Source organism: Schistocerca nitens, chromosome 2 (assembly GCF_023898315.1).
Source record: "Schistocerca nitens isolate TAMUIC-IGC-003100 chromosome 2, iqSchNite1.1, whole genome shotgun sequence".
Taxonomy (NCBI): domain Eukaryota; kingdom Metazoa; phylum Arthropoda; class Insecta; order Orthoptera; family Acrididae; genus Schistocerca; species Schistocerca nitens.
The window spans coordinates 118,582,852-118,609,429 of NC_064615.1; the positions used below are offsets into that span (position 1 = coordinate 118,582,852).

Genomic DNA, 26,578 nt, shown 5'->3' on the forward strand with positions numbered 1-26,578 from the left:
TTATTATTCACAATACTATAGTAGCTATCTATAGTCATTTATTTCTGTTGATGCTCCAACACTTGGCAAAAGTGCGACACAGCATTATTGTCAAATAAATTTGCAGCGCGGCTAGCCACTGCTTTATTGGGGTGATGATTTTTTAATGTATGATGCAACCAGTTCCCATGCTTTCGGCATGTCTCTTATTGTGCCAGAAGATTACTGCTTTGCTATTACTCCTCTCCAGTCCTCCTATGAAGAATAAAGAACTCCTCTCCACAACTTCTGCTGTGAAACACACTGCAACCCCACAAGCTCTTCAGTGGTCATTTTTTGGCTGTCACGTTCCACAAGATCAATATCATTGTTATCCGTTTCTAGTCCAATACTCTTGGCAAAAGACACAATCTTGTTGACTACAGGCTCCACAGGTACTGATTCAAATGACTAAGAATCACATTTGACAATGCACTCTGGCTAGAGCATCTTCCTAGCAGAAGAGAGAGTTCTCTTGATAGCCCCTTCCCATGCCTTTTCGATCATCTTGACACAGGCAACAATGTTGAAGTGTAATGATATTTCCAAAACTATATGAGAGTGAGATGGTAGCTTCAGTCAACTCAAACAGTGCTCAAAGAGTGCTTCGGTGCAGAGTTTCTTAAAGTTAGAAGTAATCTGCTGGCCCATAGGCTGGAGTAACTGAGTGGTGTTGGGAGACAGAAATTGGATCTTGATGAGCTGAAATTCTTCAAAGAGATGGTATTGAATGCCTGGCGAATGGGCAAGAGCTTTGTCCACAACAAGCAAGACGTGGAGTGGCAGATCCATCTTGAGCATATATTTTTTTACCAAAGGACCAAACACTTCATTGATCCAATCACAAAGAAGATCACACGTCACCCAAGCCTTGTTGTTGGAGCTCCACATCACATTTAACATGCTCTTATGGTCTTTACACTTCTTAAAGGCTCATGGAGTTTCTGAATGGTAAACAAGCAGCGGTTTAATTTTCAAGCCGCCACTTGTATTGGTACAGAATGGCAGTGTGAGACAGTCTTTCATTGGCTTGAGACTGGGCAGTGCTTTCTCCTCTGCTGTTACAGACGTACGCTTCAGCATCTTTTTCCAGAATAGACCCGTCTCGTCACTACGAGCATTTTGAAGTTTCTGATGATGATTACTGTTGCCTCTGTGTCGGAGCTGGATGCTTAGCCATGCCTCACAACACTATGGATGCCGGTTCTTCTCTTAAACTGCTTGAACCACCCAAGGCTTCTCTTAAACACTTTTTCATCCAATGAGGATCTTGGCGGCGTCTTAATTAGGTTGGCAAAAATCATTCTTGCATTCTCACAAATGATGATCTCGTTAAAAGTGTCGCCTTGCAATTTATTTTCATTTATCCATATAAGAAGCAACCTTTTGACATCATCCAGAATATGATATTGTTGTTTAGATACTCTTGTCACTCTATTTGAAGCATCTGTCTCCATGATCTTGTCTTTGTTCTTGAGGATAGTGCAAATAGTTGATGTAGACCGATTGCATGTGCATTCTAAATCAGCAATGCTCACACCACAGTCATGATTTTCGGTGATTCTACATTTCATTTCTAAGGTCACTTTCTCTCACTTCTGGTTGTCTTCTTGTGGTTTTATCTTTGGGGACATTTCTACGAATGTTATTAAAATTTGCACACAAAAAAACACTATGTGAATCCAAGTTAAGAAAAATGTGTGATCATAAACTGTGCTAAGATGGTAGCAGAAAGAACATTAAACACAGCCTGCAGTACATACTAAAGACATTGTTCAGATACCACTGCCAACAATGAAAGGTGTTCAGATTTTTGAAAGCTTCCCCTGCTGCAAGTGAACAGCTGGTGACGTCAGATTATATCGTCGTCACTCATTATGCGAAACATTGCTAGTTAAATGAGGCAATTTTTTTACAGTTTGTTTGTGAATTGCACTTTATGGGAGGTGCTTGTTAAGCAAGGTTCCACTGTAGTATCCTCTTTGGATTAACTTAGTGTGAACAGTTGTATATTATAACTAGCCTAAAGCAGATAAAAGACATGTTCCTAATTATTATCATTCTGGAGGATTGTTTAAAAAAGCCCAGGTTATCATTTCAGTTTGTTGACAAGGCACATAAAAGCAACAGAAGAAATGGTCTTCACCAAACCTCAGTTTTTACAGAAGGTTCTGAAATTCACCTTAACCTTAAGAGTTTACTATTAATAGGACATCATATTAATCTTCCTCAAAGAGATTGTAAATAAAAGTAACAGTTGGTCATCATTGGAGCTATTGCTCATGTTTGCAGTTCACTTGCAACAAACGCCATTCAACAAATGGATTTCTGAGAGCTACTCACACTGTTTGAGTCTTCCGAAAAATCAGTTTGGTGCAGTACTAAATCCTTACATTTAAAAAGTAATTATTCCTTCAAACAATCCATTCTCTAACTTTAAATTTGATCAGAGATATTCAGGAATTAGCAAGAAGGATGCATATTTTGCAGAGAAGAAATAAGATATGTTTTATGATTTTTAAAAAATATATTTTTTAACCAGCAGAAAAAAGCTCTGATCAGAGCACAATAAGGGGAATGTGCTCCTGTTTAAATGACTGACTGAGAAGTGGGATACCAGTGCCCTCATTCTACCTTGCTCGGCATCTTAAAAATGTTTCCAAAAATTTTGATGTGCAAGCACATTCACACTTTTTTTAGCATGCAGCTTGCCTCTCACTCCCACAAGCACTCCTAACTGTAACTTGCGCACACCCACTGATCCATTGCTGTGGGAAGGGGAATTTCCCTCTCAGTGGTTGGAAGGTATTATTATTCCTGTCCTGGAACTGGGAAAGGACCCACATACTTTAACTAACTACTGGTCAATCTCTGATGGATGAGCTGTGTAAACTATTGGAACAAATATTCAGCCACTGTCTTTAATGGTAGCTTGAAGCTGGAGGGCACATATCGACGATTCCAAATTAGCTTTCGCACTTTCCGGTCCACCACAGATCATCTGGTTCATATGGAATCTGCAGAACACAATGATTTTGCACATCCCCAACATCTGATAGCTGTGTTCTTTGATGTACAGAAGGCATACGATACCACCTGGCAACATCACATCCTTTCTACTCTACATGAGTGGGGTTTCTGGGTCAATTTACCCATTTTTATCCAGAATTTTCTCTCTCTCCAATTTTTTGGGGTCTGGATATGTTCGACTCTCAGCAACCAGTTTATAAAGGAAACTGGAGTCCCTCAGAGATTGGTTTTGAGCGTAACACAGTTCTCTATCACCATCAATGGTATTGTAAATGCATTAGGCCCCACAGTGTCTGTCACTGTATGTGGGTGATCTTTGCCTTTACTGTGCTTCTGCATCAGTACGCACCACTGAGTGCCTACTACAAAGGGATATTTGGAAAGTACATGATCGGGTCCTGTATCACGGCTATGTTTTTTCCTAGAAAATCATAAGTTGTGCATTTTTGCCAACTCTGCACTGGCACCTGCACCCAGAAATTTATCATGGTGAACAGTTACTTGAAGTCATGGAAACTTTACAATTCTTAGGTATTTTATTTGTCAGCAAGCTGCCTTGGCTGCCCCATGCCTGCCAGCTCAAGGCAACTTGCAGAAGAAGCTAAATGCTCTTCGTTTTCTTAGCAACTCCTCGTTGTGCCGTACCACATAGTTCTAAGATCTACAAAGTGGTAGTTTTATCCTGCTTGGACTATGGATGTGTTGCCAATGGGTTGGCAGACCATTCCCACTGAGCCTGCTGGACCCTGTTCACCACACTGGCGTGCAGTTGGCAGCGGTCGCCTTCTGTACGAGTCCTATTGACAACCTCTTGGCAGAAACTGGTGTCCCACCACTGCGGGTTAGATGACAGCGGCTTCTGGCCAATTAAGCAGTCACAATCCGTCAGGTGGATACTCACCCATGTTACTCAACTCTGTCCCACAGCAAGAGTCAGATACTTTGCGCATTGTGAAAAACTGGATAGACCAGTTAAGATCTGACTTGACATCTATACCCTGCCCTGTGACATGGATGGAGCTCTTTTGTGCCCTCAAGAAGGATGCTGATCTTATCCTTCAGACACCTGTTTTGTCTGATCATTCACAATTATTCTAATTTGGTATGCATCTATATGGACGGATCAAAAGTCAATGACTGGGTTGGTTTCACTTTTGCACACGCAAGGGGACATGAGAAGTACCTCTGCTGAGTGCCTGTAGTGTATACATTGCAGAGTTGGTTGCCACATCTCAGGCTTTGTGGTATGTCAAATCCCTGGCCATGGTGAACTTCCTAATCTCTAGCAATTCCACGAGTTGCTTAAAAGGCATATCCCTGTGCTATCCCAAAAGTCTGTAGTTGCCAACCTCCAGGACCGACTGGTTGACCTCTACAGCTCTGGAAAGACCATGATCTTCATCAGGACACCGAGCAACATAGGCATTCCAGGAAATGAACTCTCTGACCATCTAGCTAAAGATGCAACTACAGAAGATCAGCTTGACATCGGAATACTGAGTGCCAACTCCAACACAGTATTTTAAGGCTCTGGGAATTGGGATGGCAGGCTGCTATAACCCAAAATAAGCTGAGAGTGAATAAAGTGTCCACTAAGGTGTGGCATACAACTTTCCAGGCCTCTCGGAAAGATGCCATTGTGTTGTGCTGACTACACATCGGCCACATGCGACTCATCCACGAGTTCCCTCTGTATTGAGAGGATCCTCCTCACTGAGTCTACTGACAATAACAAATGTTCTTCTAGAGTGCACCCTGCTGGCTGATCTGCGGCACGCTCTCAGCTTGCCTATCTCACTATCTCAAATACTTGTGGATGATGAGACAGCTACTAACAAAGTGTTGCATTTATGCATTTCCTGAGGAAGAGCGCATTTTACACTAAGCTGTAATGCTCTTCTGCTTTCAGTGCAGTGTTTGAGGTAGTTGTGGGAGGGGGGGCGGAGCCTCCCGCTGCTGTGGGTACTCCCCTATGCGACCGCTAGTTACTTTCTTCCCCCCTCACCCTTTTGTACCTTTACACCCTCTTGTGCAAGATGCCTTGGTTCTCTATTTTCTTTTGCCTATCATGTTACAACTGCTTTCTCACCCTTTTCCAAACTCTTTGCTTTGCTTAAATAGTTAGAGCAGCCAGGTCCCCACTTTTTTTTCTTTTTACCTTTTGAGGTGTTTCTCTCATGAAATAGAGGGACTGTTGGCCTAGTAGTTTGGTTCCTTTAACCACATAATCACAATCTGTATTATGTCCACAGAACTTTACCATAATTTGTCTTATCACAAATATTTGATGAACTGATCCTCTGTCTGGTCTAAAGCCACACTTATATTCCCAAACTATGCCTTCTGTGCACTTCTGTATCCTTTCATTCAGATCTTGTAAATTGTGCTTAGCAATGTTATACCACTGAAATTTCACATACTGTTCTATCTTCTTTCTTGTAAATGGAGATTATTATTATTGTTTTTCAGTTATCTGTCATGGTTTGTTTCCCATGTTTGATACTACTGTGTACAGTTCCTTTATCCTGTGTTGTCTTCATCAAGGGCTCGATTGTTTATCATCTTGTGGGCAGCCAGAGAAACCTCTTGCATTGTTGCCTTTCTTACATCCTTGCATGTTTCTAGCTTCCCTCTTTCACCCTGTGGGGTGTTCATTATCCATCTAGGCTGATAATTTTGAAGTAGTCTGCCTACCATCTGTTCTTCCTCCCTTATCATTTTCCCATATTTACTTGAACAGGCCTTTATTTATTTATTTATTTATTTATTTGCTCAGATATACTCCTTATTTTAACTACAGCATGATAGAACTTCCTTATTTCACTCTGTTCCTTTAGCTCTTCTTATTGTCGGAATTTGTTCTTAGTCCACTCTTTTCCTTTTTTTTCCGCAGTTGCACAGCTGTTAGCTCTTCTCCATAATTCTCTACATTGTTTCATGATGTTTATGCTTTCTCTTTGTAAAAATCTCGTTCCTCTATTGCTAACGTGGACTGAGAGGGTTGATATAGCAACAATAATCTAAAAAATTTCTCCAAGCAGGTGTTACAGGTCCTTTGCTGTTCCTGATCTACAGGATCTGAGCAGCCCTCTTAGATTGTTTGCAGATGATGCTGTCATTTACCATCTTGTAAAGTCATCATTTGATAAAACAAATTGCAAAAGATTTAGACATGATATATGTATGGTGCCAAAAATGTCAATTGACTCTGAATAATGAAAATTGTGAAGTCATCCACATGAGTATTTAAAAGGAATCCGCCAATTTTTGGTTACACTATAACACACACAAATCCGAAGGCTGTAATTGCAAATTGCATAGATGATGCTGTGGGACAGCAAACCAAAGACTGAGATTTATTGGCAGAACACTTAGGAAATGTGTCAGGTCTACTAAAGAGACTGCTTGTACTATGCCTGTTCACACTCTTCCAGAGTACTGCTGTATGGTGTAGAATCTGCACCAGATAGGATTGGTGGAGAGCATTGAAATAGTTGAAAGAAAGGCAGCTCATATTATCGCAAAATGTGGGAGAGAGTGCCATGGACATGATATGAATTTGGGTGGCAATCACTAAAAAACACATTATTTGTTGTGGCAGAATATTCTCATGAAATTTCAATCACCAACTTTCTTCTCGGAGAGTGAAAATATTTTGTCACACGCATACATAGGGAGAAATGATCGTTGTCATAATTAAGAGAAAGCAGAGCTTACACAGAAAGATTGAAACGTTCATTTTTCCCACATGCCATTAGACAGTGAAACACCAGAGAAAGAGCTTAAAGGTGGTTTGATGAACCCTCTGCCAGGCATTTAACTGTGAACTGCAGGGTAATCAGGTAGATGTAGAACCATCTATTTAATAGCTTCTTATTCTGAACAGTGAAACAAATGAACACACTGTAACAGGAAGAGTGGGGTAAGAGGATACGGTTTCATGTGCAGGTATAGATTACCTAGGTGCAGGAAGGTCCAGTTGCATGTTGTTGTAGCTAGGTCTTAGGAGCATGAGAAAGCATGATAAATGAAACTTCAATAACCATAAGCATAAATAGAGTGAGAAGCTGAGACATGCAGATTTGGTTGAAGGGGACAAAGGAAATACAGATGGAAGCAGGGACAGAGGTAGGTGGAGGACAGTGATTTGTTTGTAGAGGCATAGGGGATAAAGGGGATACCATCTGTGAAGTGAGACGAGCTGGTGTAGGTGATAGGGGAGCCAGATGGACTATGAAGCATCCCATTACATTCTGCCAGTTTTATTGTGCAACTTGCCCTCGTGCTCTGCCATTTGGAAAGTCATCTCACCATTTGACTTTGGTGGATGTATGGTTGATGGTCATTCCTTCATAAAAAGCAGTGCAGTGGTTCCAGCAAAGCTATGCATGGCAAGACAGTTTTCACAGGTAATAGTGCCTTTATAGTGCCGCTAATGGAGTAGAATATGCCAGTGACACAAATGGAATAGCTTTTAGTAGGTGGATGCGCATTACAGGTCTTTCACTTTGGTGCTTCGTGCAACTGTTGCCTACGTGACAAGGTATTGAGGACAGAAATGTGTTAAGAATTGACTGATTCGTTTCTTAGATTGAACAGATAGAGTATTGCTTTAGGACGCTGGACTTCAGGGAGGATGTCCTCATTTTTAGAAAATATTTACAGTACACCTCATCCTCTCTCAGGGGTCAGACTCCCCACCCCCTGTCCCTGGGAGGGGGGCATGCGGTTCTTTCGTGAGTTCGCGTGTGGGGCACACAGGGCCCCAAGCTGTAGCAGCCCATTCATCCGTCCTAGGCTGCATTTCCTTCTCCGTGCCCCTCCCTCCTTTTCCTCACTTCTCCCCCTCTGCACCCTCCTTCCCCTCTCTTGGTGTCCTTACTTACATCGAATGGTCTATCCACCTGGTTTCCTGTGTTGCTTGCAGTTTTGTTCCCCTTGCCTTTTCTTTTTCATCCATCCTTTTTTGGAGTTCTTGGTCTCCATTTGGGGTTTGACCCCCATTTCTAAATTTTCTCTCCATTGTGTGAGGCATTTGGGAAGAACTCTCTCCCTAGCATCTGTGGTGTGGATGCCTCCTCTCCCTCCCTCCCTTCCACTCTTCCTTCCACTGAAGCCGCCATGTGCCCTGCTTGGTCACCAGCATGTACAGCCAGTCAGTGTGGTGGGGCTGTTTACACACCCATCTGGCTGAGCCCTCCTGATGACAAATGATCACACTTCTGATACCTGAGCTGCTGCATCCCCATCTAGGAGTGGTTGCTTGTCATTCTGGAGCATCATACTTCCGGCAATGGCCACCTTCCCTCTTTGCTGCGGCTGGGTGATGTACATGGGGAGAGCCCCTGATTGGAGTGGGTGATATTGGGGTGGATGCTTTGCATGTGAAATGTATCAAGGTCCAGAAAACTGGCCATTGTTCTACAGCCATCTTTTTGGTTGGTAATGGATCATTGAATGCTGCTTTTTATGACTTTGCAGCCGTACTTTCCCTGGCACACACTGGGAGGAGGGCCAGGCTCGCCAGCTTGGAGTGAAACACTTTTTCCCACTACATGGTCTGCACTAGGATGGATGGGAACACCGGGGGGAGTCATTCCAGATGTTGAAAGGGTCCTTCCGGATGCCATGGAGGGTACAGGGTGCACCCATTTGCAGGTGGTCGCTCATGTCGGCACCAATGATGTGTGTCGCTATGAATTGGAGGAAATCCTCTCTGGCTTCCGGCGGCTATCTGATTTGGTGAAGACTGCCAGTCTCGCTAGTGGGATGAAAGCAGAGCTCACCATCTGCAGCATCGTCGACAGGACTGACTGCGGACCTTTGGTACAGAGCCGAGTGGAGGGTCTGAATCAGAGGCTGAGACGGTTCTGCGCGACCGTGTGGGCTGCAGATTCCTCGACTTGCACCATAGGGTGGTGGGGTTTCGGGTTCCGCTGGATAGGTCAGGAGTCCACTACATGCAACAAGCGGCTACACGGGTAGCAGGGGTTGTGTGGCGTGGGCTGGGCGGTTTTTTAGGTTAGATGGCCTTGGGCAAGTACAGAAAGGGCAACAGCCTCAACGGGTGTGGGGCAAAGTCAGGACATGCAGGGACCAAGCAGCAATCGGTATTGTAATTGTCTGTCAACTGTCGAAGCTGCGTTGGTAAAGTAACGGAACTTCAAGCGCTGATAGAAAGCACCGAAGCTGAAATCGTTATAGGTACAGAAAGCTGGCTGAAGCCAGAGATAAATTCTGCCGAAATTTTTACAAAGGTACAGACGGTGTTTAGAAAGGATAGATTGCATGCGACCGGTGGTTGAGTGTTCGTCGCTGTTAGTAGTAGTTTATCCTGTAGTGAAGTAGAAGTGGATAGTTCCTGTGAATTATTATGGGTGGAGGCTACACTCAACACCGAGCTAGGTTAATAATTGGCTCCTTTTACCGACCTCCAGACTCAGCAGCATTAGTGGCAGAACAACTGAGAGAAAATTTGGAATACATTTCACATAAATTTTCTCAGCATGTTATAGTCTTAGGTGGAGATTTCAATTTACCAGATATAGACTGGGACACTCAGGTGTTTAGGACGGGTGGTAGGGACAGAGCATCGAGTGACATTATACTGAGTGCACTATCTGAAAATTACCTCGAGCAATTAAACAGAGAACCGACTCATGGAGATAACATCTTGGACCTACTGATAACAAACAGACCTGAACTTTTCGACTCTGTATGTGCAGAACAGGGAATCAGTGATCATAAGGCCGTTTGCAGCATCCCTGAATATGGAAGTTAATAGGAATATAAAAAAAGGGAGGAAGGTTTATCTGTTTAGCAAGAGTAATAGAAGGCAGATTTCAGACTACCTAACAGATCAAAACGAAAATTTCTGTTCCGACACTGACAATGTTGAGTGTTTATGGAAAAAGTTCAAGGCAATCGTAAAATGCGTTTTAGACAGGTACGTGCCGAGTAAAACTGTGAGGGACGGGAAAAACCCACCGTGTTACAACAACAAAGTTAGGAAACTACTGCGAAAGCAAAGAGAGCTTCACTCCAAGTTTAAACGCAGCCAAAACCTCTCAGACAAACAGAAGCTAAACGATGTCAAAGTTAGCGTAAGGAGGGCTATGCGTGAAGCGTTCAGTGAATTCGAAAGTAAAATTCTATGTCCCGACTTGACAGAAAATCCTAGGAAGTTCTGGTCTTACGTTAAATCAGTAAGTGGCTTGAAACAGCATATCCAGACACTCCGGGATGATGATGGCATTGAAACAGAGGATGACACGCGTAAAGCTGAAATACTTAACACCTTTTTCCAAAGCTGTTTCACAGAGGAAGACCGCACTGCAGTTCCTTCTCTAAATCCTCGCACAAACGAAAAAATGGCTGACATCGAATTAAGTGTCCAAGGAATAGAAAAGCAACTGGAATCACTCAACAGAGGAAAGTCCACTGGACCTGACGGGATACCAATTCGATTCTACACAGAGTACGCGAAAGAACTTGCCCCCCTTCTAACAGCCGTGTACCGCAAGTCTCTAGAGGAACGGAGGGTTCCAAATGATTGGAAAAGAGCACAGATAGTCCCAGTCTTCAAGAAGGGTCGTCGAGCAGATGCGCAAAACTATAGACCTATATCTCTGACGTCGATCTGTTGTAGAATTTTAGAACATGTTTTTTGCTCGAGTATCATGTTGTTTTTGGAAACCCAGAATCTACTCTGTAGGAATCAACATGGATTCCGGAAACAGCGATCGTGTGAGACCCAACTCGCTTTATTTGTTCATGAGACCCATAAAATATTAGATACAGGCTCCCAGGTAGATGCTATTTTTCTTGACTTCCGGAAGGCGTTCAATACAGTTCCGCACTGTCGCCTGATAAACAAAGTAAGAGCCTACGGAATATCAGACCAGCTGTGTGGCTGGATTGAAGAGTTTTTAGCAAACAGAACACGCCATGTTGTTATCAATGGAGAGACGTCTACAGATGTTAAGGTAACCTCTGGCGTTCCACAGGGGAGTGTTATGGGACCATTGCTTTTCACGATATATATAAATGACCTAGTAGATAGTGTCGGAAGTTCCATGCGGCTTTTCGCGGATGATGCTGTAGTAATACAGAGAAGTTTCAGCATTAGAAAATTGTAGCGAAATGCAGGAAGATCTACAGCGGATAGGCACTTGGTGCAGGGAGTGGCAACTGTCCCTTAACATAGACAAATGTAATGTATTGTGAATACATAGAAAGGATCCTTTATTGTATGATTATATGATAGCGGAACAAACACTGGTAGCAGTTACTTCTGTAAAATATCTGGGAGTATTTGAAGTGGAATGATCATATAAAATTAATTGTTGGTAAGGCGGGTACCAGGTTGAGATTCATTGGGAGAGTGCTTAGAAAATGTAGTCCATCAACAAAGGAGGTGGCTTACAAAACACTCGTTCAACCTATACTTGAGTATTGCTCATCAGTGTGGTATCCTTACCAGATCGGGTTGACGGAGGAGATAGAGAAGATCCAAAGAAGAGCGGCGCCTTTCATCACAGGGTTATTTGGTAACCGTGATAGCGTTACGGAGATGTTTAATAAACTCAAGTGGCAGACTCTGCAAGAGAGGTGCTCTGCATCGCGGTGTAGCTTGCTCGCCAGGTTTTGAGAGGGTGCGTTTCTGGATGAGGTATCGAATATATTGCTTCCCCCTACTTATACCTCCCGAGGAGATCACGAATGTAAAATTAGAGAGATTAGAGCGCGCACGGAGGCTTTCAGACATCATTCTTCCCGCGAACCATACGCGACTGGAACAGGAAAGGGAGGTAATGACAGTGGCACGTAAAGTGCCCTCCGCCACACACCGTTGGGTGGCTTGCGATGTCCTGGTGTTCGTTACTCATCACCTCTCTTTGAATATGGTTCAGTGAGTCATTTTTCATAAAGACCTCATCTTTCAAACTGATGTGGAACTCTGGGGGGAGTCATCCTCCCAGAGAAGGTCAAGGTTATGTGTTATTGGTGTTACATGAAGCTGTACAACCCAACACTCATGAGGTGCTTTCGGTGTTTACGTTTTAGGCACATGTTTTCCCGATGTACAGCAGACCCTCTTGTGTCATGAATGTGGACGCCCGCTCCCTGAAGGGAGGCCCTGTGTTCTGCCACCCATGTGTGTTAATTGTCAAAACTGCCACACTCGCCAGATTGCCCTTCTTATAAGAAGGAAAAGGAGATACAGGAGTATAAGTTCCTTGATTCTTTGTCTTACACTTAGGCTCGTCAGAAATATGACCAACTTCACCCTGTCAACAACTTCTACTTTTGCTTCTGTTGCATCCTTTCCTCCTCTCTCTCTCTCTCTCTCTCTCTCTCTCTCTCTCTCTCTCTCTCTCTCTCTTCCTTACCCCAATCCCATCCCCCTACCCTCTCCACTGTGGTTCCCATGCCCTCCCCTCAAGATGTCGCTCCACCTCCCAGGTCGAAGAAATGTCCCTCTTCTTTGACACTCGTTGGTGACGGGGCTTCCTTACTAGTTGTCAACCCTCCCCCTCCCACCCCCTCTGGCTTCATTCAGCCCGGAGGTTTACTACACAACTTGGCCAGAGGACACACAATCTGTGTGCCCCAAGGTCGCTTGCTCTCTTTTGGGCCCCAGATCTCCATATCTTGCAGAAGCCTGCTCTACCTCTGTGCCCTGCCCTCCTCAACCTATGAAAGAGAAGAGGAAGAAGAAGACAGAGGTCAAGCCCTCCTGGTACCCCCGGAGCTGCCACCTTCCACCTTGCAACCCTAAGTCTGACCTCTTATTTAGGGATGTCACCGCATCCTCGTTGGTGACCGATGGTGAACCTGCAAGAAACCACCATTCACACTAAACCTCCACAAACGTATCAGTTTAGCAAGTAAGTCCGTAATGATAGTATAAGGGGCATATAGTATAACTGGCCACGCTTCCCAGTTGTGCAATAGTGATAATTAAGTCAGTCCAACCTTGAACTGACATAGTGAGCTGCCATGTAGGATTTCATCCTACCTGTTATATAGATATGTGCCATAGCTTTATGTTCCCCTGGAGAGCCGCAGTAGTGCTATTGGATTCTGGAAGTGCATTACTACTACGTTTTACATAATGAAGTGGAAAGGAGGGGTTTTTTTTTTTTGTGCAGATAAATTTTACATGGGCACCATTATGGTGCATTTAAGAAACACCATAAAATGAACTTGCTCACACTGATTATAAGCTAACTATTAATAGTAAGAGAGCACGGTCTACCGCACGACTGTATCGAAAGGCATCCTATCGATGACTGCTGATTATGGTGCACAGCCTGTAACTTGAGTGTACATTTGGTAAAGTTTGTATAAGATCGTACACCTTTGGTTATGCCAAAGTTATTTATTTATTAATATCAGCATTTCCTTTCTTTGTAAATTACTGGAAGATAGTATTGAAGATCCGTAGACTTTTCCTAATGTCAGAGTGAAAAAAGGCAACTTTTGTTAGCAAATATTTATTAATAAGAATTACTTGATCCGTGCCAGAATAAATGTACTTTCCCTACATACCTCTTTGCTAACATCACAAGTGATTACTGTATTGGCTCATCCCACTGGCTCTGAAACCATCTCAGCTAGCCAGTGTGGGAATGTACTGTTCACTCCATACTCTGTACTTTGCAGTGCTGATACATTCACTGTCTATATGTGAAATAGCAAAACTGAAAATAAAGTATAATGCACTCTTGTCTGCAAATTAGGGGTACCTTACAACTCAGCAGTGTGCTTGGCTCCAGCTCTGTTGCCTCCCATTTGGATACCTGCTCCAGGCTTGTTCAATGGAACTGTAATCTTTCACTCCCCCCACCCCCATCCTCTCCCCCCTCCCCTCCTGTCCTGTCCCCTCCCTTCCCTTCCTTCCTTCCTTCCTTCCTTCCTTCCTTCCTTCCTTCCTTAAACTGGTCACCACACAATAACCTTTGTGGTAGTGACCACTTCCTGCTGATTCTCCAGTTTCTTCCTCTCTCCCAATGGCCATGTTACCCCACATAAGCTTAGCATCATGTTGATTGGCATCTGTGCACCTCCCAGGTTGTGTTTACATACACCATCTTTTTTTCAGATTGTATTGATGAAGTCGTCCATAATCTGCCCGATAAGATAATCCGCACTGTCAGGATTGCCTTTCCCCATTTGACAGGCTCCATTCGCAGTAAGCCAATTCCAGGTTAGAGCATGGCCATTGTAATTGCTATCCACGATTATTGTCACAGCTTGCTACATCTCAAGCAGCATCCATCCTATGCCGGTCTTATTACCTTTAAACATCTACATGCCAAACCCCATTACTTAATCGAACAGAGCCAAGCGAGTGTGTTGGGAACACTTTGTTACCTCTCTAGTTTCTTCTCTCCCTTTGTCGTGGGTGTGGGCTAGCACCCTCCGAGGTTGTCAGTGGCAGTCTTCCATTCCAGTCCTTTCCCTCCCAGGTGGCCTTGTACAGATCCACCAGTTCTTGTAGGATACATAGTGAACCATTTTGTGATGGTGTCAGCATCAGCTTCCTATCCAGCTCCTGTCCTCCTCAAGAAACAGCGGGCTGAAGCTTCCCACTTATGTTTTATCCCTTGTCAGACAGACCATAAAATGAACCTTTCACTGAACGGGAGCTTCTTCTGGCCCTCTCTTCTTCCTATGATTCAGTTCCTGGCATTTATTCCATCCATAATCAATGCTTCAACACCACTCTTCCACAAAGACAGTATGTCCTCCAGGCGTTTATTCGCAAAGGCATTTTTCCCTCTCAGTGTAGAGACTGTTTTGTGATCCCTGTCCTGAAGCATGGCAAGGATTTGTCATCCCTTGATAGTTACTGGCCAATCAGCCTGACCAATGTCCCCTCAAGTTACTAGAATGGATGATGGCTCGTTGGCTCCGCTGGGTCCTTGAGTGTTGGGACCATATATCTCCTTACCAGTGCAGCTGTCAGGAGGAACACTCACTGATTAATCATCTGCTTCAATTTGAAACCACAGTTCAGCGGTTTTCTTTGATCTCCATAAGGCCTATGACACAGTTTGGTGCAATTTGCTTCTGATACTGACAGCTCTAAATCTGCCAATCATGTGGTATATGTCTTCTGTTGGCACAGAACGCCATCTCTTGCCTGCCACTTGTGGATTTTTTACTGCAGAATGGATGGCCATCTACCGGCCTCTTTGCTTCATTAAATGGTCCTCACTCGGCCAAGTTTTGTTATGTATGGACTCAATGAGTGCCTTACAGGCTATCGTTGCTCGGAGTTTTTCCAACTGTCCCTTGGTCTCTGCCAACCTTCTGGCTGAGCATGGTGTAGCTGTTTGTTCTGTTGATTTCAATTGAGTTCCCGCCCAGTTAGGTATTCCCAATAATGCACTTGCTGATTGTCTGTCTGGGGGGCGGGGGGGCAGATAGCCACATTATCTCTCCCCCCCCCCCCCGCCCCCCATGACCTTTCCAGGGACAGATTTGCAGCTTTACATCAAATCCTTTTTTGCTATCATGGGTCAACTCTTCGGAAGCCCCCCCCCTCCCCGGTCTAACAAACTTCGTACAAACAAGGAGGCTCCCACCATCCACCATGTGGTATTCTTCCCTTTGCCTCTTCTGATGGGAATCTACCATCCTCTGCTGTCTTGATATTGGCTATACTAGGTTGACCCATGGTGTTTTATTCTGCAATGAGCTGCCCCCTTTGTAATTGGATGGTCCCCTCACAGTGACCCACATTTTGCTAGACTGCCCCTGTCGTTTGGTCCTTCGCACTAAATGTGCCCTCTCACACTCCTTGTCTTGGGTGTTATCAGATGACCCTCGCAAGGTGACATCTGTCCTCAATTTTCTTTGTCAAAGTGATTTGTCCTGTCAAGTTTAAGTCCTTGAATTTTCTTTTGGAATTTGAGTCCCTCAGTTAGCATAGGTGTTGGTTATGAAGGCCTTGAACTTGCCTCCATACTGGCCGTGTTCTCTTTGCCTTTTTCCCTATATTTTATCTGGTCTGTTGTGCAGTTTTATTTCCCATTTTCTTGTGTCTTCTTCCCCTAGCGTTGTCATAATAATGGTATTATATGGATGTCGGGACAGGCAAGTGGTGGTGGTGGTGGTGGTGGTGGTGGTGGTGGTGGTGGTGGTGGTGGTGCCCCACTGCATGTAGAGTTTCTGGAGCACCCCCCATTTCCACTCACCTCCCTCCTGTTCTTTCCTCTTTCTGCTGCTCTGATGTTCCTTTTCCCCTCTTAGTTTGGCCGCTACCCCTTCCCCTTGACTGGACTGTGCTGTTCGTTGTTCCTTCCTTGATTTCTGCTGTCCTTGATCATGGGCCCAATGACCTCACTGTCTGATCTCTCACTCTCTCCCCTCTCCCCATTTAACCATCCAACCACACACTTTCACCCTCCAGACTTCCATATTTAATTACCCCTACAGCAGTAACAGTGTTAAGGTGCATTAGTAAGACATTGAACGGGGTGCTTGGAACACAATGTTTTTACTGCGGCCTGGTGTCTGTTAATAGAACCCTATGTTTTATTAAACAGACCTCCCTTACCTGCATTTTAATTTGTACTGAGTCAATGGACAGTCTCCAAGCTATTGACCAATGTTATTCTTGTCACACTGTGATATTTGCTACTCAAGATCTTCTCTTTGAACTCATACTACCAGCTTAGCTGCCTTTGTCTGTGTCACAAGTTATGTGGGTATTCCAGAGAATGAACTGAGCAGTCATTTGAGTAGAGAAGCCATTACTCACCCAACATTCACTTTGACTGTCCCAGGCACAGATTTGTGGGTGTAGATACAACCTCTACTCATTCGCACATGTAACATCTAGTGGGCCATTGCTGCATTCTCTAATAAACTCTCCACTATCAAGGAGATTATGGCTGCATAGTGCTGCTCCTCCTGTTCCTCCTGGAAAGAATCCACTATCCTGTCATCTCTGCCTCCTCCAGGAATTCAGAGTCTTTATTTTTTGTTTGAAAGAATGTAATCATAATATGTTACTGTTTATGTGCAGTAATTTTAGGCAATTCTTTGAATGCCAAATCACTTCCCAAATAACACAGCACACCAATAACTTCTGCACATAAAAAAAAGTTTGAATTGAGAATTAATTTCAGATTTGTACAGTATCCTACTACAATGACTTTCTTCAACCCAAGTGTTTTGCAGATTGATGGTTAGTGTCTTAGGTAGTTAATGTTTATACTTGATGGTAAAAAAATAAATTAATTTGCACAGATATGTAACAACTTTGTTTAAAGACTGGGCAGAAAATAAGCTAGTTAAACAGTATTAAATGACTGATGACCTTCGATGTTAAGTCCCATAGTGCTCAGAGCCAAACAGTGTTAAATAGAAATTTATAGTAATATTTGTGGCAATTTATATATTTAACATTGACATGGATTAATTTATTTTTAAATACATCTGTTATATAGAATTATAAGATTTTGTAATGACATTCAATTATGAAAGCTACATGCTATATGGGACATATACAGTGACCCAATTTAGTAGACAGTCCTAATTTGAAACCTAACTATTAGAGCTGATGTAACTGTCCATCTTCATACAAATGAAATAATAACTTTTCTTAAAAGATAAATCATGTGTTGCAGTACTCCTTCCAAGTCCAGAATCCCTTGATGATAAGGAGACTGGCCTTGTATTCACATTTGGCCAGGGTGATGTTGGCCAGCTGGGCCTTGGGGAGGATGTCCTTGAACGAACTAATCCAGCTATTGTAAAAAATCTTGAAAATGTAGTGGATATTTGTGCAGGTGGTATGCACACAGTTTGTCTCACGAAGACTGGAGAGGTAAGACACACATGACCTTGCACTGTAAGATAACCATTTATTTATTGACAAATGTGGATTACTGTTTTTTACAAAAATAAGAAGAAACCAGTGTGTGAATTAAGACAGTTATTTTTAGTACAGCAAATAATGCCACTCATGTTATTATATTAAAAATGCATTTTTATTAAATCATTTTTTCTTTCCTTGTGTTAGTGGTTTCATAAGTCAACTCTCTTAGATTTTCTTCCCTGCGGTGAATGCCAAACCCTTGACGTAGTCTTAGTTTTTGTCACTAAAGAGCAATCTTCCTTCTGTGTGATCAAGCCCAGGAGACTACATTATGTCATGAGTCTAGTCTAGTCTATTCCTGCAGTCTTCCTCTATACGTCTAAGACTCGACATGCCTGTACATCTTTTATTCTGTCTTTTCATTTTCTCCTAAGACTTTCAATGGATAGCCAACAATTAATTGGGAAAATTAAGTTTTGTTAGTGGTGGGCACAATAAGATAGTTTGTGAACCTTTACTAAATGTCTTCTCTGAAAACTATCTAGAACAAATATTTAAAACCCCACTCAGGATGGAAATATATTGGATCTAATGGCATCAAATAGACCTAACCTCTTTGAGGATGTCCACATCGAAACTGGTGTCAGTGACCATAACACGGTTGTGGCAACAATGATTACTAAAGTACAAAGGACAACTAAAAAACCAGAAAGATACATATGTTCAGTAAACTAGATAAAAAATCTGTAGTGTCCTCGTATCTCAGTGAGGAACATTAAACTTTCAGCACTGGGCAGGAGCATGTGGAGGAACTAAGGCTCAGTTTAAAAGAATGGTTGATGAAGCACTGGATAGATACATACCCAGCAGAACAGTCCATAATGGGAGGGAACCTCCATGGTATACAGTCACTGTAAAGAAACTTTTAAAGAAATAGACTACTGCATAATAGGAATAAAACACACACATTTGACTGTTAAGAGGGCAATGCATGATGCATTCAGTGACTACCATAGCAGAATATTGTCAGATGATCTTCCAGAAAACCCAAAGAAATTTGCTTCATACATACAGGCTGTTAGTGGTACCAAAGTTAGTGTCGTCCCTTGGAAATGAAATTGAGGGTAGCAAAGCAAAAGGTGAAATGCTTAACTCCGTTTTCAAATGCACCTTTGCAAACGAAAACCCAAGAGAACTGCCCCAATTTAAACCTCGCAACATTTATAACACTACAGCAGCGTATACGTAGCTTATACTATGAAGTACCAAGTTTGGTTTATTACGTAGTATGCCCCAACAGAACAAATAGTCCTGTCACGGAAAAGCCACGTATAACACTCCTAACTGCTACTGCTATACCTTAACCTCAAAACTGGGGGCAGTTTGTAAAACAGAATTATTTTGTTATAGCGATTATGGTATAAAGCAACAGAGTAGTGTTACCCTCTGAGAGGAATTTTGTTAAGTTGACCGTGTTGTTCCTAACGGAGGTGGCTTATCGGAAATGAAAGTCAAAATTACGTAAATGTTGGAATAGTAACAAACAAAATTTTGCCTAGCTATATTGTTTACAGAATAAGGGAAACGGTCGCCAGCCTAATTAGGCAAGAGAAAGATTAACGTTCTCGTTTATGAAAGTAGGTATAAGTAACTATAACGGACAAACACGACCTAGACTTGGCGACACGCGAGTGCAATGAACTCTGACACACTCATATGTTTAGGGTAAGAGTGAAATTTACAGTTGGAGCAGCACAAACTATTTGCAACATTATAACAGATACAGAAAAACACTATCACTTTCAGGGCTTACACAAACTGAGTGGTCTTTATACTGTTAATATGCATTCAAGAGAGACAAACACTTAGTAATTATGAACATATAATTTCCTACTATGCAGTTTTCCACTTTTACTACATCGAAACACAATGTTAACAAAATTGCAAGAAACTGACTCACCTTTTTGAATTTGATACAGATATTAAGGTGATCATTAGCTAAGCAAAACTTTAGAAGTCTCAGCCTTAAGAACTTTTAATTTTGCAGTTGGCAACAGCACTTTAATAAGCAGTTTTAATAGGAAGATTATTTTCAGCAAACATCATTTACTTTAGCTCACTCTCTTGCCACATTAACTGTAACTTTCTTTTTACTAAGTTCAAGAGGCATTAATTAGCAAAACTCTAGGCTTTAATTTCTTTTAGTAAGGACACTCGGATATCACTTTAGCTTAAACGGAGAGGAACCTGAGAGGTGTTATGATGAGGAGAAAAATCAAGGTTGGTACATAAATTCAGATATAAATTACCTTATATTTGAGCACATTAGCGCATCCCTTAAGCTGATCCTTCACTGTACATCATTATAGTATTACGTTGCAATGATTGCGCAATGTGGTGGCAACTGCATGTTGATAGGTGGAATTGCTGGACTTTGTCATTTCTTGGTGGCGATGATAGATACAAACTCCAGAATAGTTCCAGCTATTTATCCATCCACCCGAGGCCTTGGAAAGAAGCAGGAAAAGCCTCTCTCAGAACTAGCACCATATGCATCTTTTACGTGACGGTGCACAGACTCGTGGCTCGTCCCCGACTGACTATCAGTTCCACCTTTCCCACCTAGGCCAACCACAATTTGCGCGCGCTACACAGTTCCGTTCCCGAGGGGAACCACTACACCTTTTACATACAGAATAACTAAGAGCCCTAAGTGAAGGTCAGCAGTTTACATAAGAGCAAACAAACACATTAAATAGAACAGAACATTTTCACATATTGATGCTTCTACAAAAACATTATTCACACAAATTCACAATTATATACGGTAAGTTTTGTTCCCTCCAAATGGGACAAAGAATATAAATTGCAGATACACTACTTTGCATAGAATCAAATCACGACATCAAAGGTTTGACAAAGAAAAGAGTATACAATTTTGTGTTATCTGTTCAATCAAACACATTTACAGGTACTCAATGTTATAACATTAAATAAAACAAAGGCAAAATAAATCAGTAGGGCATTAGAGCCATGGTGTTACACATGCCCCATGTTTCGTTGAAGTTTCCTGTAAGGGATACTTCAAGGAAACATCTATAACACCTAAGTGGTGTTAGCTACAGAAAAAAAAATTATACCATCCAACTTCAGTTGGGACAAAAAAAAAAATACACATATTACAAATATACAGTATATACAGTAAGGAGATTCATACACTTCTTCCAAAAACATTTTCAAAGTAAAGCATTTACAGTAATTTTCATTTTCAGACTGGTTTAAGGAAATTAATTTTCATTAATACACAGGATACCTTCAAGCATGTTCATTTCATACACACACAGTTCAAATAAAAGACAAAACAGTACACCAAATAAGTTTCATATTAGTAGAATAGGTATGGCCTTCAAACAAAAAAATTAATAATAATAAACACATAAACAACAGCGCAGAACATTTTAACTCAACAAAGCAGAAATTTGTATTTCAATATTTTTAAAGGAATGTAAATTTTCAGACACACAAGCATATTAATGATCATAGTACATTTTACAAGGTTCAGCAATTAATGGAATGTAAAAAAAAAATTCATTTTGCATCCACATATGTACCAATATCTACACAAAACAGCTATGAGAAATTTTTCCAACTGATTCCTTAAACACAAAATCAACTTTTCAAGGTTCTCTCAAACTAATTAACTTTAAAGCTGCTCTTCATTAATAGCAGTCCAAAATGTTTGTTGCACATAAACACATTAACCTATCCAGAACCTGTCTTTAATCATCACTGCTGTATTTTAAAAACAGACAGTCCAAAACTTTAAGTTATTCCAAAAACCCTAGCATCAAAACATCTACATCCGTTTGAATAAGAATCCATATATATTCTATAATAAATTTTCACTGACTTCCGAAAAATAGTCAGTTCATAACACACTGACCAAAAAACCTAACCTACTTCACTGCTTGCCTCAGCGCTAGCAGTCCATGTTACACATTCTGCCCACTATTGGTTTGGCAGTCTTTAGCTATAAGCATTTAGACACAAAAACACAATTTAGATTAAGAACACTAAAACAAACATTTTTCAATTAATTCACTGCCCCATCCTCTAGGTTTGGCAGTCCGTGACCACTTATCAACTCCTTGCCCCCACGATGGCAAGTCCTTTGGCTATTGCTCACAGAGCATACTTGGGTAGTCCTCAACTTCAGGACCACTGCATTTTTGTTGTTTTGTCTTGTTTTGCTGCCCAACAACATACTTTTGAGCAGTTTATTGTCATCATCTTTGTGTTTTTCATCATTACGTCACATCTTTGGTAACATTTGCATTAATGGTACAAAATATAAAACCTGCAACTTTGAAACAGTAATTAGACACTGGCAATAAAACCATTTCTTTTCAAATGACAATATCAGGAAACATATACATTAATCAAGAAAATTTTAAATGACATTATTGGAATAATGACAATGTTCAGGGGTTATTTGAGAGTCCCAGATTTGTAGTTTTTCTCCCCATTTTCTTACTCAGTAATATTTCTTTTAAAGTCAGTATCAAGTTTAATTACACATTTAGGTCATCAGATATGTCAAGCTCAGAACAATAATTTTACATCCTACTCTAAGTGATTTCTGCCTACCTTTTGTGGTACTAGGCACATGCCTCTCATACCTATTTTCAGATACATTAGTCAGGTTTATTTCCTCAGTTTTAATCACACATACAGTTTTTCAACACCATATTTGCCCCTTTCATTTTTCAAAACATTTACATTTAGCCATATTATAGTATTCATTTACTTTGTTTTTTAGTATTCTTACCTTTTCTCATCTGTACTTCTCTTTCCAATTACTTTCCCATTACATTTTTCCTTTACAGTATCCACAATACTTACATTCATATTGGTCATTTTCTAGTGTACCCAATTTAATTATTCATTTACTTGTCCACAAACAATACACAGTATCTTACATTATTTACACACTTTTCAGTTTACTCTGATAGAGAAGAAGGAAAGAAGATAGTAAAAGTTCTGAATGAGGAAGAGGAAGGTTGGCAGCACGAAAAGAAATGGAAGTAGTGCTGGCAACGACTCGGGTACCTAGCGCTCGTCAGACACTTGACAATGCAAAGAATGCATGTCCCCTGAGGGTTCTACATTTCATTCATCATTGGCTTCTGTGGACATATAATTTCAGGTCGACTATATTTCTAACTCCTAAAGGTTTCCTTGACCTAGGGTACACGAGAAAATAAGCATTTGCATGTGGAGTTCCTTGCACTTCAAAAGGCCCATTGTAAATGTATTTGAATTTAGAAATTTCATTATTAATTTCACTTGATTTTTCATGGGTCTTCACTAAGACATAATCCCCAAGCTTAAATTTAGTTGTTTTAAGGTTATTATCATGCCTTTTGGATCTAGCGGCCGCTTTCTCTTTCATTCTTTTCTTAACTAACTCTTTTTTCTCATGCAGATTAATTCCTACAATAGGTGGGAATTGCAAGATCTCTTCAATAATACTTTTACTTTTAGGGTCCAACAGAATTTCTTCAGGGGTAAAACCGGTGGTTTCATGGTATAAGGTGTTCATGGTCTTTTCAAAGTCACTTACAAATCTGCCCCAATCCTTATGGTTATGGTGACAGTAGGTTCTACCTAACCTTCCTAATTCACGCATATATCTTTCGACAGGGTTACTAGCCGGGTGGTAAGCTGAAATATATTTAACTTGAACACCATGTTGCTTCATGCCTTCCTTCCAGACTTTTGAGATAAACTGTGGTCCATTATCAGACAAAACTGCTTTAGGTTTACCAATGGTGTTAAAATACTCAGTCATCTTGCTAAAGACTGCTTTAGCAGTGGCTTTCCTGATTGGATATAATTTAATAAATTTAGAGAACACTTCCAACACTACAACAATGTAAGGCCAATTACCTGAGGTTTTAGGTAAAGGACCATACAAATCCACTGACAGTAATTCTAATGTGTCCTCTGGTACCGTATTCTGCATGAAACCTTGATTTACTCTATTTGTTACTTTTGCCCTCTGACATACATCACAAGATCTTATTCTCTCAGTAATTTTCTTAGTAGCACCTATATTAATCGCAACCACATCAGTTAACTTTTCAATACACTTCTTGGGACCACAATGCCCTAAGGCAAGATGAAAATAATCAATCACTTCAGTCTCAAATTGCCTAGGCCAACACACCTTCCATTCTTCAGTGCTGGTATTCTTTCTCCTGTACAAAACTCCATTAAATATCTTGTAAAATCTACTGATTTGTGGGAAATTAGGGTTACTAAAATTAATTTTCACTGACTTCCAAATTTCATCCTCATTCTGGTGGAACCTCATACTTTTACAAATTTGCACAATTCTTTTCCTACCTGGAACCTCCTTAATATATCTTATATGAAATTTGCCATCTTCATTGCATTCCCTTGGTAAGTTGTTCATACCTTCAGGCAACCGTGATAAAGCATCAGCTACATAATTGTCACTACCTTTAATGTATAATATCTCATAATCAAACTGTTGTAAGTACAGGGCCCATCGACTCAACCTGCCAGAAAACAGTCGACAATCCTTCAAAAACGTTAACGCCCTGTGGTCTGTATGAATTATGGTTTTATGCCCCCATAAATAAATCCTAAATTTCTTTAATCCCCAAATGATTGCCAAGGCCTCTTTCTCTGAAATACACTCCTGGAAATTGAAATAAGAACACCGTGAATTCATTGTCCCAGGAAGGGGAAACTTTATTGACACATTCCTGGGGTCAGATACATCACATGATCACACTGACAGAACCACAGGCACATAGACACAGGCAACAGAGCATGCACATTGTCGGCACTAGTACAGTGTATATCCACCTTTCGCAGCAATGCAGGCTGCTATTCTCCCATGGAGACGATCGTAGAGATGCTGGATGTAGTCCTGTGGAACGGCTTGCCATGCCATTTCCACCTGGCGCCTCAGTTGGACCAGCGTTCGTGCTGGACGTGCAGATCGCGTGAGACGACGCTTCATCCAGTCCCAAACATGCTCAATGGGGGACAGATCCGGAGATCTTGCTGGCCAGGGTAGTTGACTTACACCTTCTAGAGCACGTTGGGTGGCACGGGATACATGCGGACGTGCATTGTCCTGTTGGAACAGCAAGTTCCCTTGCCGGTCTAGGAATGGTAGAACGATGGGTTCGATGACGGTTTGGATGTACCGTGCACTATTCAGTGTCCCCTCGACGATCACCAGTGGTGTACGGCCAGTGTAGGAGATCGCTCCCCACACCATGATGCCGGGTGTTGGCCCTGTGTGCCTCGGTCGTATGCAGTCCTGATTGTGGCGCTCACCTGCACGGCGCCAAACACGCATACGACCATCATTGGCACCAAGGCAGAAGCGACTCTCATCACTGAAGACGACACGTCTCCATTCGTCCCTCCATTCACGCCTGTCGCGACACCACTGGAGGCGGGCTGCACGATGTTGGGGCGTGAGCGGAAGACGGCCTAACGGTGTGCGGGACCGTAGCCCAGCTTCATGGAGACGGTTGCGAATGGTCCTCGCCGATACCCCAGGAGCAACAGTGTCCCTAATTTGCTGGGAAGTGGCGGTGCGGTCCCCTACGGCACTGCGTAGGATCCTACGGTCTTGGCGTGCATCCGTGCGTCGCTGCGGTCCGGTCCCAGGTCGACGGGCACGTGCACCTTCCGCCGACCACTGGCGACAACATCGATGTACTGTGGAGACCTCACGCCCCACGTGTTGAGCAATTCGGCGGTACGTCCACCCGGCCTCCCGCATGCCCACTATACGCCCTCGCTCAAAGTCCGTCAACTGCGCATACGGTTCACGTCCACGCTGTCGCGGCATGCTACCAGTGTTAAAGACTGCGATGGAGCTCCGTATGCCACGGCAAACTGGCTGACACTGACGGCGGCGGTGCACAAATGCTGCGCAGCTAGCGCCATTCGACGGCCAACACCGCGGTTCCTGGTGTGTCCGCTGTGCCGTGCGTGTGATCATTGCTTGTACAGCCCTCTCGCAGTGTCCGGAGCAAGTATGGTGGGTCTGACACACCGGTGTCAATGTGTTCTTTTTTCCATTTCCAGGAGTGTAGTATAGTTTTTCTCATATTTAGTTAAAGTCCTACTAGCAAAAGCAATGGTATTATGTTCTGTTTCCCCAGATTCTGTGTTTTCCTGGAATATTTCAACACCAATACCATAAGCACTACTGTCTGTAATCATGTGGAATGGCTTACTTAAAACTGGGTGATGTAAAATGTTTTCCCTTACTAACTCAGTTTTCAAATTTTCAAAATCTTTCTGACATTCAGTTGTCCAAATATATACACTATTTTTCTTTAACAAGTTATTCAAATGTGGGCTGTTAAAAGCTTGCCCCTTCACAAATTTGCGGTAAAATCCACAAAGACCTAAAAACGCTTTCAACTGTTTTCTGTTCTTTGGAGGAGGGCACTTTTCAATAGAATTAAGCTTTTCTGGGTCCTTGCCAATCCCAGATGTGGTTATTATGTGCCCTAAAAACTTAATTTCTTGTCTCACAAATTCACACTTTTTTAACTTTAAAGTCATGCCCCCCTGCTTGAAGAGCAATAAGGGTTTTGTTTAACAGATCACAATGCTCCTCCCAGTTATCAGTAG

General features: G+C 42.1%; 1 protein-coding gene across 4 annotated transcripts in view; it reads left to right on the forward strand.

Moving 5' to 3' along the window:
- The window catches only part of LOC126235795 (regulator of chromosome condensation), a 136,513-nt gene that overhangs the window by 37,405 nt on the left and 72,530 nt on the right, over positions 1-26,578 (forward strand). For all 4 annotated transcript variants that reach the window (XM_049944610.1, XM_049944611.1, XM_049944609.1 and 1 more), the window contains exon 3: positions 17,694-17,893. In XM_049944610.1, coding sequence (XP_049800567.1) covers positions 17,694-17,893 — 200 coding nt within the window. The remainder of the gene's footprint in view (positions 1-17,693; positions 17,894-26,578) is intronic.